At 34.9% G+C, this 17,061-nt stretch overlaps 1 protein-coding gene across 1 annotated transcript in view; it reads left to right on the forward strand.

The window, feature by feature from the left end:
* Window positions 1–17,061, forward strand: part of LOC111147682 (androglobin) — a 164,093-nt gene that overhangs the window by 9,306 nt on the left and 137,726 nt on the right. The window contains exon 2 of the mRNA XM_022503902.1: window positions 16,808–16,970. Within this exon, the coding sequence (XP_022359610.1) occupies window positions 16,808–16,970 (163 nt within the window). The remainder of the gene's footprint in view (window positions 1–16,807; window positions 16,971–17,061) is intronic.

The raw sequence follows: 17,061 nt of genomic DNA on the forward strand, positions 1-17,061 counted from the left end.
TTTGCTTAGAAGTCTCTAATGACTTTGTACCAGCTAAAGTTTTCTTTGAAGATTTTCAACTCTTAGACATTTTCTATTGTATTATTTAATCTTCTTAATTGATTTAAGAATTTTTAAAAAATCATTTTGTCATCTTTGCAAGGTATGTGATTAATGTCTTTTTAAGTTTTAAAAAATTATTTATTCATGTTTTATGAGTAATTGGATTATAAAATACATTTTAATACAATTATGGATTACTTTCATTATATATAAAGATAGTTTTGACTTCTTCCCAATTCCAAATTATTCAGGGTATTTAATTTATCAGGAATAGGTATACATGAAAGACAAAATATATAGACAAATATATTTTATTGCATATAACTCAGTAATCAAATATATCATACAATATGGATTTAATTTTACTATGTATTATGACTCTAGGAACGGATAATATTGCTATCACGGTATGTTGTTCGTAATTTCCTTAATTTGCCTTTTATAATCCCCAGGCTTGTTTTCTTTTTATTTCTGAAATCAAGACCTGAGCCAAGATCAAGATTTGGATGTTTAACACACTGAGCCACCCAGGCACCCCTCTTTTTCTTTCTTTTTTAAAAACAGGTTTATTTTTTAAAATTCTTAAAAAAGATTTTATTTATTTATTTGGCAGAGGGAGAGAGCACAAGTGGGGAGGGGCAGAGAAAGAGGCAGAAACAGACTCCCCACTGAGCTGGAAGGCTGACAAGAGGTTGATTCCAGGAGCCTGGGATCATGACCTGAGCCAAAGGCAGACACCTAACTGACTGAGCCAGCCAGGCAACCCTAAAAACAGGTTTATTCATGTAAATCTGACATACAGAAAATTCTATGTATTTAAAGGATATGTTTTGATAAGTTTTGAAGTACATCTACATACATGAAAACATCAACATGATTAAGACAACGAAGAGATTTACCTTTCAAAAAGGTTTTCATGATTTCTTGGTGATCCCTACCTTCTGTCCCTTCCTCACCCCAGTCTCCAGGGAACCACTCTTTTGTGTTGTGTTACTACAGATTAGTTTTAATTTTCCTAGAGTTTTATATAAATGGAATCATGTATACTCTCTGTGTGGTTTCTTTCATTCATTATATTTATTTTACTTTCATATTCTTTCATGTTGTTTCTAGCAGGTAGTGTAGAATTGGTATTATTTCTTCATTGAATATTTAGTAGACTTCACCAATGAAGCCCTTTGGACCTGGACTTTTCTTTGTAGGGAAGTTTTTAATGACAAATTCACTTTCCTTAATAGACACAGGGATACTCAGTATCTCCAATCCAACCTGTGAGTTATTCTTAATTTATGTCCTTTAAGAAATTGTTCCATTTCATCTAAGTTATTGTATATATGGACTTAGAGTTGTTTGTAGTATTTCTTTATTCTCCTTTTAATGTCTAGAATCAGTAGTGATGGCCTACTTTGGCTTCTGATATTGGTAGTTTGTGTCTTTTGTCTTATATTCTGATCAATCTGACCAGAGTTTGATTAATTTTGATGATCTCAAAGAACTGGATTTTGGGTTCATTGATTTTTCTCTATCATTTTTCTATTTCTATTGATTTGATGTAATCTTAATTTTCTTGCTTTATTTAGTTTAGATTTTACCAGTTTAAGGTAGAAACTGAATATATTAAGACTTTGATTCTTTCCTCATATAGGTTTTTTTGGCTATTATTTCTCCCTTATGTACTGCTTTAGTAGGATCCTGTAAATTTTAATGTTTTCTCCATCTTTATTCAGTTCAAATATTTTCTAACTCCCCTTTTGATTTCTCCTTTAACATATTGGTTAATCATAATTGTTTTATTTCAGTTATATTTATATCTTAGAATTTTCCAGATTTTTTTCTGTGATTTCTAATGTAATTCCATTGGTCAGAGAAGATACTTTTTATAATTTGAATTCTTTTTTTTTTTTTTTTAAAGATTTTATTTATTTATTTGACAGAGAGATCACAAGTAGGCAGAGAGGCAGGCAGAGAGAGAGGAGGAAGCAGGCTCCCTGCTGAGCAGAGAGCCCGATGCGGGGCTCGATCCCAGGACTCTGAGATCATGACCTGAGCCGAAGGCAGCGGCTTAACCCACTGAGCCACCCAGGCGCCCCTATAATTTGAATTCTTTTAAATTTGTTGAGACTTTCTATGTCTTAGATTGTGGTCTGTCTTCATAAATATAATGTGTATTCTTGAAAAGAATGTGCATCTTATTGTGATAAAATGTTCTATAAATGTCAATTAGGTCAGTTTTAATGGACATTGTTCTATATTGGATAGTGTTCTATATACTGTATCTTCTGCAGCCTTATTGATTTTCCATCTGGTATTTTTTTTTCTTCCACTTAAATTTTCTGCTGATGAATGCTTTCAGTTATTTATGTCAGGAAAAAAGTGTTTATGCCATTTTCACATTTTAGAAATATTTTTGCTAGGTGTATAATTCTAGCTTGACAGATTTTTTTCCTTTTAATTTTTAAAAGATATTCCCCATTCACTTGCATTGTTTTTAAGAGAAATTTGCTGTTTTCATTTTTCTTTGTTCCTCTGCATGTAATATGTGTCTTTTTTTCTCCAGTTATTAGCATTTTTTTTCAACAGAACTTTTAAGTCATTTGCTTATGTTGTACTTAAGCATGATATTCTTTTTTTTTTTTTTTAAAGATTTTATTTATTTATTTGACAGAGAGAGATCACAAGTAGGCAGAGAGGCAGGCAGAGAGAGAGGAGGAAGCAGGCTCCCCGCTGAGCAGAGAGCCTGATGCGGATGTGGGGCTCGATCCCAGGATCCTGAGATCATGACCCGAGCTGAAGGCAGAGGCCTAACCCACTGAGCCACCCAGGTGCCCCTAAGCATGATATTCTTAATGTTTCTTGAGTTTTGGGCTAATTGAAATTCCTGAACTCATGGATTTGTAGTTTGCATTTAATTTTTAAAAGTTTTGATCATAATTTCTTCAAATATTTTTTTCTTCCTCCTAGCCCTCCTTTGAGGACACAAATAATCCCCAGATTGCTTGAAATTGTCCTAGAATTCACTGATGTTCTGTTTATTTTCAATTCTTCTTTATGTTTCATTTTGGGTTATTTCTATTGTTATTGTTTTAAGTTCCTTAGTCTTCAGTATTTTTTCTCAAACACTTTAGTTTCCATTTCAGGTATTTCAATCATTTTTTAAAAAACCTCATGTGTATGAGAAACTACACAAGGTCAAAGAAAAAAGTACTCAAAAGGATTGGAGGACTCACACAGAGCTAATTCTATTGTTATCATCCACAAAACCCAAAGTAAGTAGAAAGAAAGGAATAATAAAGATTAGAGAATAAGTAAATGAAATAGAAAATAGAAAAATAATAAATAAAATCAATAAACCCCAAATTGGTTCTTTGAAAAAATCAACAAAATTGACAAATGTTTAGCTAGGTTGAATAAGAAAAAAAAAAGAGGAAAAACTCAAATTACTAAAATCAGAAATGAAAGTGGGGACATCACTACAAGTTCTATACAAACAAAAAGAATAACAAGAGTTCTGTGGACAATTGCATGCCAACAAATTAGATAACCCAGATGAAGTGGACAAATTCCTAAAATTGCAAAACCTACTAGAATAACTCATGAAAAAACAGAAAATCTAAATAAGCTTGTAACTACTAAGGAAACTTAATCAGTAATCAAATATCAATATCTCTCAAAATGAAAGGCTTTGGACCTGATGGCTGCACTGATGTCTTTTTAAGTTTTAAAAAATTATTTATTCATGTTTTATGAGTAATTGGATTATAAAATACATTTTAATACAATTATGGATTACTTTCATTATATATAAAGATAGTTTTGACTTCTTCCCAATTCCAAATTATTCAGGGTATTTAATTTATCAGGAATAGGTATACATGAAAGACAAAATATATAGACAAATATATTTTATTTCATATAACTCATTAATCAAATATATCATACAATATGGATTTAATTTTACTATGTTTACTATGTTTTAATTTACTATGTTTTACTATGTTTACCAAACACTGAAAGAAGATTTAATACTAATCTTTCCCAAAATTTATGAAAAATTGAAGAGGAGGGAATATTTTCTAATTCATGCCATGATGCCAGCATTACCCTGATAACAAAGACAGATAGAGACCAAAAACTTTTAAAGACATTGAGGCAAGGATCATCAACAAAATCATTGCAAACAGAATTCAGAGAGGTAGTGAAAAGAATATACACCCCAGCCAAGTGGGGTTTATTCTTGGAATGCAAGAGTGGTTTAATGTATGAAAATAAATCAATATGATACACCATATAAATAGAATAAAGATAAAACCCACACAATTATCTCAATTAATTCAGAAAAAGCATTTGACGAAATTCAGTGCCCTTTCATGATAAAAACACTCAACAAGCCAGGAATAGAAGGAAAGTACCTCAACATAATAAAACCATACATGGAAAGTCCATGGAGGATATCATACTCAATTATGAAAAGCTAAAAGCATTTCTTCTGAGATAAGGAACAAGACAAGTGTGCTCACCTTCACCATTTCTGTTCAACATAGGACTAGAAGTACTAGCCAGAACAATTAGGCAAGAAAAGAAAATAAATTGTAAAGAAGAAAGAAGAATTCTGTTTGCAGATGATATGATCTTACATGTAGGAAATGCTAAAGATTCCACAAAAAACCTGTTAGTACAATAAATTCATCAAAGTGGCAGGCTAGAAAGCTCACAGCACATGAAAATCTGTTGCATTTCTATACATGGACAATGAACAATCTGAGAAGAAAATGACAAAAACAATACTTACAATAGCCCCAAAAAGAACAAAATACTTAAGAATTAAACCAACAAAGGAGGTGAAAGACCTGTACAATAAAAACTAAACAACACCGCTAAAAGAAATTAAAGGCATAAAAAAATGGAAACACTTCCCATGTTCATGGATTGAAAGTCTTAATAACATTTTAATGTCATTACTATCCAAAGCAATCTATAGATTAAATGCAATTCCTATTAAAATATCAGTGATTTTTGTTTTTTGCAGAAATGGATAAACTCATACTAAAATATATATGGAATGGGTGACCCTCTGAAGATCTCAGTAGTTCTTTCTGTGAAGCTCTCTGTTCTAGTCTCTGTCTTGCAAACTCTAGCAGCTCTGGTCTCCTCCAGGCTCTCACCTCCTGTTCCTCTACTCAAGGAATCTGCTATGATATGCCTGGATGACCTCTTCTTGCACTACAGCCACAAATTCTCTCACAGCCATAAACTGAGGCAGTTATAAGGCTCACCTCATTTGGTTCCTATTTTTTGAGGAGCACCATCCTTCATCACTTGATGTCTGCCTTGAAAACCAGTTTCATGTGTTTTGTTCAGGTTTTGGTTGCCTTAGGTGGGAGGATAAATTCAGTCCCCATTATTGCAACTGAAATGAACATGATATCTCTTAGGTTTATGACCTAAATTTTTACATTTTAATTTCTAAATATTAAGATGGGAGGGTTTGAAGCAGTATTTATAAATATATATCCACAAATAATATATTGCAGGTATGGGTACAATTCTTTCCCCAAAAGTGAAATCCTAAATTATGTGTAATTGCCAGTATATATTGTCTCCTAAAATACTGGTTTTTGATATAGTAGAGACATCCTGTTATAAGAATTTTAATTAAAAGAATGCAACTTACAGATGTGATGGGGATAATCTTTAATCACATTTTTATAATAATTATCTTTGTGCTCATTTTTGAGTTGTATTGAAACTTCAGAGTTCCTCAAGCTTTCTATTTTAAAACTGATGGTCCTTTATGGGTAAATATTACATACTATATATCTAAGAATGAAATGTTCATCTTTGTACAATGGGCATTTATCTTGCTGTTTACCTTGTATTGCATCCCAACCTAATTTCCCCACTACTTTATACTATATGCTCATGCAGTGCTGAAAAGCTCATAATTCCCTGCACCCACTCTGCTGTTTCTTGCCTCTATACTCACTCTTATGCTCTTCTCTTTTCTTACTGATGCCCTTTCTGCTTTTACAACCTGGAAAATTTCTCGTTATCTTTCAAAACAGCTTAGATGCTATTTATCTCCAGGAGTTTTTTCTAATTGCATTACATTGGGCACAATGCCATCTGTGAATGCTTCCATCTCTGCGTATACCACATTATATTGACATCATCTGTTTACCTGTTTGAATTCTAAAATAAACTCAAGATTAGAGACATGTATTTATGAGTCTGTAAAGTCTGTAACCCTATCATCAAGCACAGAGCTTGTCACAGAGCAGGTGTTCAATAAATGTTAGTTAAAAATAAGTGAACTGTTGGGTGAGTGAGATGCCTTTCTCATTCTGAAACAGTATTTTTCTAAAATGTTTTAGTCTCCAGATTGGTTGATTTGATCTTTATTAAAAGAATTCTGCATTCTCAATTTCCCATCTACCTAAGGCAGAGTTTATACTGAGTTGTTTCCTAATATCAGGTCCACTCTTTCTGCTCTTTCTCAGTTTGGAAGTTTTAAATTTTATTTCTTGAAGGGTCTTTGCAATGACTTGAATATTTGTTAACCCTAAAATTTGTATATTGAAATCCTAATCCAAATGTAATGATGTTGGATATGGGTATTTGAGAGGTAATGAGGTCATGAGTGTGATGCTCTCATGAATAGGATTAGCATCTTTTTAAGAAGAGGACAGAGAGAGGGGCAGCTGGGTGGCTCAGTTGGTTAAGCATCTGACTCTTGGTTTTGGCTCAGGTCATGATCTCCTGGGTTGTGGGATGGAGTCCTGTGTGGGAGTGGAGAGTCTGCAGGATTCTCTCTTTCCCTCTGCCTATCCCCCGACTTGTGCATGCTCTCTCTCTCTCAAATAAATAAATAGATCTTAAAAAAAGAAGAAGAAGAAGAAAAAGAAGAAGAAGAAGAGGAGGAGGAGGACAGAGAGCTATCTAGCTCTTTTTACCATGTGAGGACACAATGAGGACTTGGCCATCTGCAACCCAGAGGATGTCTCTCATTAGAACTTGATCATATTGGCATCTTGATGTCAGACTTCTGGCCTCCAGAACTGTGAGGAATAAATTTCTGTTGTTTATAAGTCATGCAACCCATGGTATTATGTTAGAGCAGCCCAAACTGACTAAGACAATCCTTATTTTAAAAACAGATTTATCTTCAAATACTTTCCTATATAGTCTACAGTTACCATTATTCCTAAAGAAAAAACAAGCACACTGTGTCCATCAGAATTCCCTTTCCCATCTCACTTATTTTTGATAGTTTTTAAAAACCTAAAGTTATTGCAATCGTTATTTGTTAGTAGGAAATATTTTTTAGAATTTTGCCCAAATATATTGACTCATTTGTTTGCCATTGCTATTTGTAGCCTACACTTTCAATCTAGGTTCATTTCCTGTTTTCCTTAGATAAATCCTTCAGTAAATATTTTTATAGGAATCTATTATGGTAAATTCACAATTTTAAATATTTTTAGATAATTTAAGATAAATGTTTCTACCTCACTTTTAAATAAGAATTTAATTGGATCTTAATTTCAAGATTGTTATTTTACCTCAGCTTTGATGATACTACTTCCTTATTTTACTGTGACAGTGATTGCTGTCAATTTGATAGTTTTTACATTTATTTCTTTGTGTAGATAGATATTTCTTTATGTAGATAGATTTTCATCTTCATCATTTATCTACAATGTTAGTTGATATATCTAGAGGCAGATTTGCACCCCCTGACCTCCCATTTATCTTATGTTATTGCTTGATGTATTTTTTTCCATCTGAAGACATATCTTCCATCAATTCTGAGGATTTTTCAACAGTCCTATTTCCAGATATTTCTCCCTACCCCCATCCTAACTATTTTATCTGTCTGCACCTTCTTTTAGGCATACCCTGGAGTTCTTCAATCTATCCACATCCTTAGTTCACATTTTCTATCTATGCAAACATTTTATTTTGTTTTGTTTTGTTTTGTTTTATTTTTTAAGCTTTTATTTGAATTCCATTTAGTTAACATACAGTGTAATATACATTTCAGGTGTACAGTATAGTGATTCCACACTTCCATAGAGCACCCCTTGCTCTTCACAACAAGTGCCTTCCTTGTGCCCTGTCACCTGTTTCACCCATCTCTCCACCCATCTACCTCCCCTCTGGTAACCATCACTTTGCTCTCTATAGTTAACAGTCTGTTTCAAACACTTGATTTTAAAAATTCTACCTCTTAAATCCCTAGTCCTCTCCTTTATTTGGCTTTATTTAGTCTATTCTTTCAACAGCTGATGTTGTCATTGCTGCAATTTTCCAATCAATATGTCTTTGTTCATATTGATCTTGTTTTTTGTTTGCTTATTATCCTGTGCTTGTTGCAAAGCAGAACTTTCCCTCCTTTATCTTTTCAGTGATTCTAAATATTTAAATATCTCTTAAATTTGCTACATTATTCTCTTTTCTTGGGTGTGATTTCTTTTTTTTTAAATTTATTTACTGACTGTCCTTTGTAATTTTTAAATTTCTTTTTTTCCTTTTTAGTGTTAGTTTTTCAGTTCACATTTTGTAGGTATTTTAAACTCATGTATACTGTTCTTTGCCATGTGGTTGGGATGGTTTTCCAGAATAAGTCACTCCCTACCCATTGCGACATCCAGTTGTGATACACTACTGAAAATGATAGGGCAGTTGTTACAATATTGAAATACTTCCTTAGTTGACAAATAGCCGCTTTTTTGAGGTTTCCAAAGAATATCTCTCTCCTTTTGGACTCTGACCTCTCTGAAAACCTCATGACCTATTCATAATTTAGTTACTAATTGATTAAGGGACCAGTAGAGGGTCTCTAGCACACTGGTTTAGCATACACACAATATAAAAATTTTCTGATTAGAGGTGCATTTTTGTATTAGCCTGCTCCCACCCAAGTCTTAGCATTGGGAGGTTGAAGTCTTTTCTCCCATGTGGGAAGTGCTATCCCTGATACCACCCGCCCATTCCCATTTTTTTTTCTATAACCAACCTATTTCCTCATAGAATCATAGGAAAGTGGCACATTGCCTGTTATGCCATAAACTATAGGAAGAGTTATACCAGCCCAAGTTCAAAGTTAGAAGCTCATGAGTAGCTCTAGCCACATGATCATTCATGAATCCTATTTCTGATCTCTTGACACTTACAGGGTAAACTTTGCTTCTTTTCCAAAATAGACTTAGAGATTTTTAAGCTTGGACTACCACTGCTCGAATCTAATTTCAGTACCTACTTGTAGAATGCACTATCTCAACTCCCTATGCACCCCTACAGGTTCTTTCTAATTAGTGCATTGACTTCTTTTTTAAACTGAGATATAATTTACATATAATATTGTATTAGCTCAGGTGTACCACATAATGATTTGATATTTGTAGATACTGAGAAATGATCACCACAGTTAAGTCTGGTTAACATCTATCACCACACATAGTTAACAAATTTTTTTTTCTTCTGAGAATTTTTAAGATCTACTCTCTTACCAACTTTCAAATATGCAATACAATATTATTAACTATAGTCATCATGCTGTACATTACATTCTGCATGACTTAGTTATTTTATAATTGGAAGTTTATACATCTTGACACTGGCACCCATTTTGCCCATCTCCTTCCTGCCTCTGCAAACACTCATTCACATTTTTCAATGTCTTTTAATCATGATCAGTTCATTTCAGTCACAAATATATATATGTAATTAATAGATATATTAATTCCATATATATAAGATATATATATGTATTTTATATATAATCATCTTAACAACTCTAAACCTATTGCTTATTTAATATATCATTTTTATGTCAGACTATTCTGTCCAACTTGACCTGCTGTTATAAATTTGATTCCTTTCTGCTGTTGCTTTTCTTTTCCCCAGGAGCATCTTTATATTTTATGTATCTACTCTAGAAATCAGCCCATTGTCTGGCTCTGTGGAATTTTTTTCTCCCTCCAAGCATCAGTTTCCTTTAAAATATCATTTGGCATTTTGAATGTACAGGCTTAATGTTATAAACATTCCTCATTGACATTAAGTTTTTTAAAAATAATAAATTTCCATAAATATGCTTTGTCTACAGATTTCTAGCCTCTCCTAAAAGTGTGGGTGAGACTTCCTCTATCTCAATAGCATATTTAGACTCACTGTGTAGAAGGGAGTATTTGGTCATATATTCTGAGGATATGTTTATCTTTCAAATCTCTTATACAGCTTGTAATTTTAATGGATTGCTAGTACTTGGGTATGTTGCTATGCAAATAAAATAACTCTGGGTACCCCTGATACTTTAGCGTGTCAGGTGTGATTTCTCTGCACCTATGAGTTTTCCTAGAATTTGGCACTATTTATCTCCCAGTATTACCAGTTCACACATCTTCAAAAGTCCTGAGCTACTTCTGCGTTTAAAGATTAGCTTGTTCTCAGAATTGATGAGACCAGGAATACTGTGCTTTGAGGGTCTGAGGGTCTCAGCTATCCCATAGCAGCAGGTACATTCTGGCAATGAGTGTCAAAGGCACACTGTGCTGACTGTTTCAAAAGTAACATATTTGAATCAAATCTACTGTATATTTGACATTGGGCCATATTTTACTATTGTTTATATTGTGCGTGTAACACTATACGTGAGCTATTGAGCTGGTATGAAATGCCTCAAATAAGAGTATTTTTTAAGTGATCTTCAATACAGATAGAATCAAATTTGATATGTTTACAAGAGAAGTAGGCCAATTAGTGATAAAGCTTAATAGTTTAGGGGAGGAAGCCAGAACAATTATTTACCCTTGACAGAAAGAAGAGGAGAGCAAAACATAATCTTAGCAGAGCCTTTATTTTTTTAAGAAATTAGATCCTCCCCTTACAAAAACAGCTTTTAAGGAGACTGAGCTTCCTGAATGAGTTAAATTTTATCATGATTTTGTTGGCTACATAGTCATGGATTTCTTTTTATCGCTACAGTTGTACCAAACCTGAATAAAGTAGAGGTACTCTTAGTTTACTATTTTATGCCTTTGTTTCCCTATTAATATTTTGAAAAATTTCCCTTTCTTCCTGAAAACTATTCTAATCATCTTTCTGTCACCTTTTCTTAGATGCTTCTTAGAAATACTCCTTTACAATGGATATATTCTTAGACTTTCTTTTCCAGCAAGATAGTGGATTAAGACAAAAAACAAAAACAAAAACCTAATACTTACAAATGCCTACCTAAAGAAATAAAAAATCTTCAGAATCCAGAAATGAGGAGGGAACTGAAAGTCAGGATGTTTTAACTCTAAGCTGAGACTATAGCTTCTCTGGGGAAGGCTTAGCAGTCTTACGAAAGTAGACTCTTTTGTTTTAACATATATAGGACAAATGAAGAAAGGGAGTGCTCCAACCTTGGATAAAGGCAAGACTTTCCAAAAGTTTAATTCTTTTTAAAAAGGTGAATAAGAAAAATCAGCCTTTTAATCTTAGATTATAAGACAGTTAGCTTTTCTATGCTTAGTGTCTGGCTGGAAAATAAAAAAATCTTCCTTGAGAAATGGAAATCTTGGGATTGAGACTTATGTAGGTTTGAGATCCGATTTTAAAGTACTTATGGGTTCCTGGATGCCTTCTTTATTTGGGATTTCTGAAAGAAGAAAATTCCATATTAACATTGAAAAAGCATTCTTTCAATACAGGATTGCCTTGGGGAAAGGGGATTAGAGAAAAAGAACACCCTGATAAGGATGGGCTCATAATAGAAGTGTCCTAAAACATGAGAATATACCAAAAACAAACAAACAAAAAAACCCCAAAAAACAAGAAACAAACAAAAACTGACAAAAATCACAAGAAAAAAGAATCAAATGTCAAAGACTTAAGATTGCAAAAAGTAATGTATAAGTATATTACCATGTGTAATGATATAATGATTTATAATGCTAAAAGTCATAAAAGAAGAAATCCAAACCCTAAAAAAATAATTATACCCTTTATATTTGTCAATGTTAACAATCAATGCTAGCTACAATATCAAAGAAGCAAGTAGGAGGTAATCAATGTTAGCTACAATACCAGATAAACCCCAGATCACACAGCAAAGGATATTTCTCATTTATATTAGAGTTTGATTGGGAGTTTAAGAGTGGCCTTGCATGTGCTAAATAAGGATTTTTGGCTCTTTCCATCTTGTGGCGTTACTGATGAGGGAACAGAAGGCAAGCTGAAGACAAAGCAGAAGCTGACACCCCACAACACCCCCCAAGCCCCAAATGGTATCTATGTGACATTTCTCATGCACTCTTGGCTCTCTAAAGCTATAGAAAGGAAAAACAAATAGTTAACTTATGGAGATCACAATCCTGCAAGTCTCCCTCAGTTTACAAATGTCTTAGCAATCTATAAGAACAAAGCACTTCCATCAATAACCTAGCTTTGAAGGAAGAAGGAAATGTAGATACAGTTAAACGTTCTTATAACCTGCAGCCCATTGACAGATACTTGAAGCAGGCAGAGTGTAATGTTCCTCCAGGAAGCTTCCAACTATCCTAACATCAATGCCTTGCTAGAGGGGGGAAAACAACTTTAACTTGACAATGGCAAGGCCTCAGGTATCCTGTGAGTCTTCTTTAACATATGAAAATTCTTTTGAAACCCCCATGTTCCCTACCTCCCCCAACTCCCAAGTATATAAGCAGCCACACCTCACAAACCAGGTGCAACAGCTCTTTCTGCCCACGGGTCCTGTCCCAGTGCTTTTATAAAACCACCATTTTGCACCTAAGATGTCTCAAGAATTCTTTCTTGGTCATCAGCTCCAGACCTCACCCCACTGAACCTCACCTATATTCCAAAACCCCACCAATTACCATTTCCCAAGATCTTCTCTGAAGGATTGAGCATGCGGACAAGTATGTCATAGGATGTTTTATGAGCCTGGAGGTAGGATACAACATATCTCCCCATACATGCTATTGTCTAAAACACCACCACAAAGTACCAGCCAAACTGCAAAGGACTGGGAAATATAAGAAATGAGGAACAGGACTGGTGAGCCATCTGATCAACCTTTACCTATTCATAAAACCTTGAAACAGTCCTAATTAGAAATGATAGAAGTAGTATGTCAAGACATTCATTCTTTTATTTCATGTAAATAGATGGCAGATTTCTTATGTTATCCAGGCACTGTTTCAATTGCTGGAGATAGAAGGAGTGAACAAAAAAACCATGGATCCTTACCCTTTGTAAGTGAAACTTACAAAGCCTACCTGTGGAAATACACAAGCACCAAAGGATTAGTGAGAGAACAATCAAGTGCTATAAAAATGAAGCAATATGAAAGGAGGCAGAGGGGTTGCTATTCTAGATAGGATGTTCGAGAAAGTCCCTCCCACCCCCTGCCCCAGAAGGTGAAATTTGAGAGAGACCTTTCACTTTCTTGTTGCTAAATTCAACATTTATTTGTTCATATTTCATTCTGTTGATCTATTAGCAGCATTTGGATTTGCTGTGCATTCTTTTACTTAAAAAAATGTTTTGGGGCGCCTGAGTGGCTCAGTGGATTAAGCCGCTGCCTTCAACTCAGGTCATGATCTCAGTGCCCCACATCGGGCTCTCTGCTCAGCAGGGAGCCTGCTTCCCCTTCTCTCTCTGCCTGACTCTCTGCCTACTTGTGATCTCTCTCTCTGTCAAATAAATAAGTAAATAAAATCTTTAAAAAAAAAGTTTTACTTGACTTTTAAGGCATAACCCTCTACTGTTTTATTTCTGTTTCTGTTTCTTAATGCTGCTATAATAAAATACCACAAACTTAGTGGCTTAAACACTACAAAACTATTATTGTGCAATTCTCGAGGTCTGAAGTCCAAAATGGGTCTCACTGAGCTAACGTGAAGGTACCAGCAGGGCTGCCTTCCTCTCTAGAGGCTCTCAGAGAGAATCCATTTCCTTGCCTTTTTCAGCTTCAAGAAGCTGTTCACTGTCTTTGGCATGTGGCCTCTTCCTTCTGTCTTCAGAACCAACAGTTTTGCATTTTTCTATTCATTCTTCCGGAATAAAATCTCCCTCTGACGACTTCTGTCTCCTTCCACTTTTGAGAACACATGTGACTGCACTGAACCCATGCAGATACCAGGATAACCTCCCATCTCAAATACTTAAAGTTGTCCACAAACCCTCTCTTGCCAGGAAAGGTAACCTATCCCCGAGTTCAGAAATTCGGGTGTGGACATGGGTGGGGGAGGAGCGAGAGGTGGGGGAGGGGGAGGATGAATTATTCTGTCCCCCACACTCACAGACTGCTTTTCTCAGTTTTCTTCCTATTCTTTCTGACTTTTCACATGGAGTATCAGAGCCGGTATACAGCTGTACTGATAGTCAGAATACTGAAATATTTTAATATTGATTGTGGAATAACCTTAACAATAACATTACCAATAACCCTGAGCCCTAGACATTTCTGTCTCCTGCTTGCCCTGAGCCCCTGACCCACCCTGAAGACCTCATACTCCTGACCCCGGGGATTCAAAGTAAATAATGTCTAACATAACGAGGCTTTAAGGATTGGTCAATTGCTCACCAGTTGTTAGGTGTCTTGAATAGCTTTAAGTCTTAATAGCCTGAAGCCTTAAGACTTCAGATATCATCTAAATGCTGATGACTCCACTTTTCACTTTTAGACTGATTCTTCCTCCCAAAGCCTTAGAATCCTATGTCTAACTAACTATTCACCATCACCACAAACCTGTGATAAACACAGCTCATTTAGAAATGAAACGCTGTTTTACTCCTTACTTCCGTTTTGCCCAAACCCATAGTCTTCTGTCTTGCAGGAAACATCAGTTCAACCTATGGGCTTTCTCTTAAAAACAGGGGCCTCTCCGTTGCTGCCCCACCAACAGCAACCTGGTCCAAATCACCCTCTGCTCTCACCTGTTATTTCGGCGCCATCTAAATTCTCTCTCTTGTTCCCTTTGCCCTTTTCTCAACATAGCAGCAGGCATGAATGATTATAAACTTCCCTGCTCAAAACTCTCCTTTGGCTTCCTTTCTCACCTAGGGAAATCAATGTCCTTCCTTTGGCTTACATCATCTTTATAATCTCTGCATCTCCTGTTCCCTCTCTGAAATTACCTCCTTTTACTTTCCTTCAGCCCCACTGATCTCTATTCTTCAGATAAGCCAGGATGTGCTCCGCATCTGGAAGCCTCTGCCTTGCTACTTGTACTTGCCATTTCCGGTCTCCAGAACAGCCTTCCCCAGATGCACACAGTGCGATCCTTCACGTTCTTCCCCGTTGAGTGAACTATTACCCTATGATGGAGTGCTTTCCTTAACCACTATATTAAAATTGTGTACCTTAACTCTTCAGTTCCCCCTTCCTATTTTATAATTCCCCCTAATTTTTCACTTTCTAATGCACTCTATATTTTAGTTTATTTATGCTGTGATTTTATGTTTCTACCCACTAGAATATGAACTCTATAAGGGTAGAGATTTTTGTCTGGTTTGTTCAATGCCTATCCAAGGGTCTAGAGCAGGGTTGTAGTCATTCACAATTAAAACTTGAAAAATTAAATGAGACACGTATTTTAGACTTTAAAGGTTACAATAATAAAGAAAAGGTAAAAGTCAAGGTTTAGAGATATAAAATTGCAACATAATAATGAGTGTATAAAACAAGTCCAACTTCTCTGTAGATAATTAGTGAAAATATATCACAAACTTTAAATATGCATGTATTTGGGTACTTTACGTTCTCTTATTAAAATCTATCCTAAGAAAAGAATTAATAAGGAATGCAAAGATTTGGGAATAAGGAGAGCCTCTAAAAGCTTGTTTATAATGGTGAAAAAAGGGGTGCGTTGGTGGCTCAGTTAGTTAAGAGCATGCCTTTCGCTCAGATTATGATCCCGGGGTCCTGGGATCGAGCCCCATGTTGGACTTACTGCTCAGGTGGAGAGCCTGCTTCTCCCTGTCCCTCTGCCTCTCCTCTTGCTTGTGCTTTCTCTCCCTCTCTCTCTGTGTCAAATAAATAAATAAAATGTTTAAAAAATACATAATAGTGAAAAAATTTTTAAATCAAAACCTTCAAGTTTTTAAATACAGAAACTTAGACAAAAGGAAGTATATTTATACAATGGAACAGTATGCAATCATAAAATTTGTATTTAGATAAATTCTCATCGACATAGGAACTATTTATAATATACTGATAAATGGAAATAAACAGTCTATAAAGAGAATGTGCTGAATGATGCTATTTTTGAAGAAGAAATGTATATCTTTGGACAGTTGTTAACAATGTGATTTATAGAATGGAGTGGGAATGTCTTTCCTACTTACCTAACCTTTAAAAAATTTTATTTTAAAATAATGATCACATAGCACACTTATACTGGGAAAAATCAAAATTACATTTGTAATGATCTTCAGAAAGCCATTAATATTATATGTGCAAAGGATTTTAAGTGTGAATTATATATAAATATTCCCCTTCATGGCATTTTATGTGTTTATGATGAATGTCCTGCATTAGCAAATAGGGCCTAAGGCTCAGAATTTGTTTACAGAATAATCTCTTCAGGTATTTTAGTTTTTTTGAACCCTAACCTGTGGAAGCTGTCTGGCTACAGGGAACAACGATTGAAAAATGTCTTTAACATGACTGCTGATTAGACCATTAAAGTTATACCATGCAATGAACCCAATATTTTACCTCAGAGATTTGACTTAAAACTAACCCACCTCCCTGCTCTGTTTCTAGTCAGTACTACGTGGGCAGTAATGTGCAACCTAGTTCCACTGAGCAGAAGAAGGGGAAATTCCCAATCTGGCCAGAATGGAGTGAGGCTGACATCAATGCAGAGAAGTGGGACGCAGGCAAAGGTGGAAAAGAAAAGGACAAAACGGGAAAAAGCCCTCTATTTGTAAGTCCGCTTGAATGTGACTAGAGCTCATTTTAGTCCTAATTTTATAGTAGCATAAGATTTGTTAACATGGACCAGTGCTCTTTCTTCT

The sequence above is a fragment of the Enhydra lutris genome, unplaced genomic scaffold (assembly GCF_002288905.1).
Source record: "Enhydra lutris kenyoni isolate GAN:26980312 unplaced genomic scaffold, ASM228890v2 scaffoldscaffold17, whole genome shotgun sequence".
Taxonomy (NCBI): Eukaryota; Metazoa; Chordata; class Mammalia; order Carnivora; family Mustelidae; genus Enhydra; species Enhydra lutris.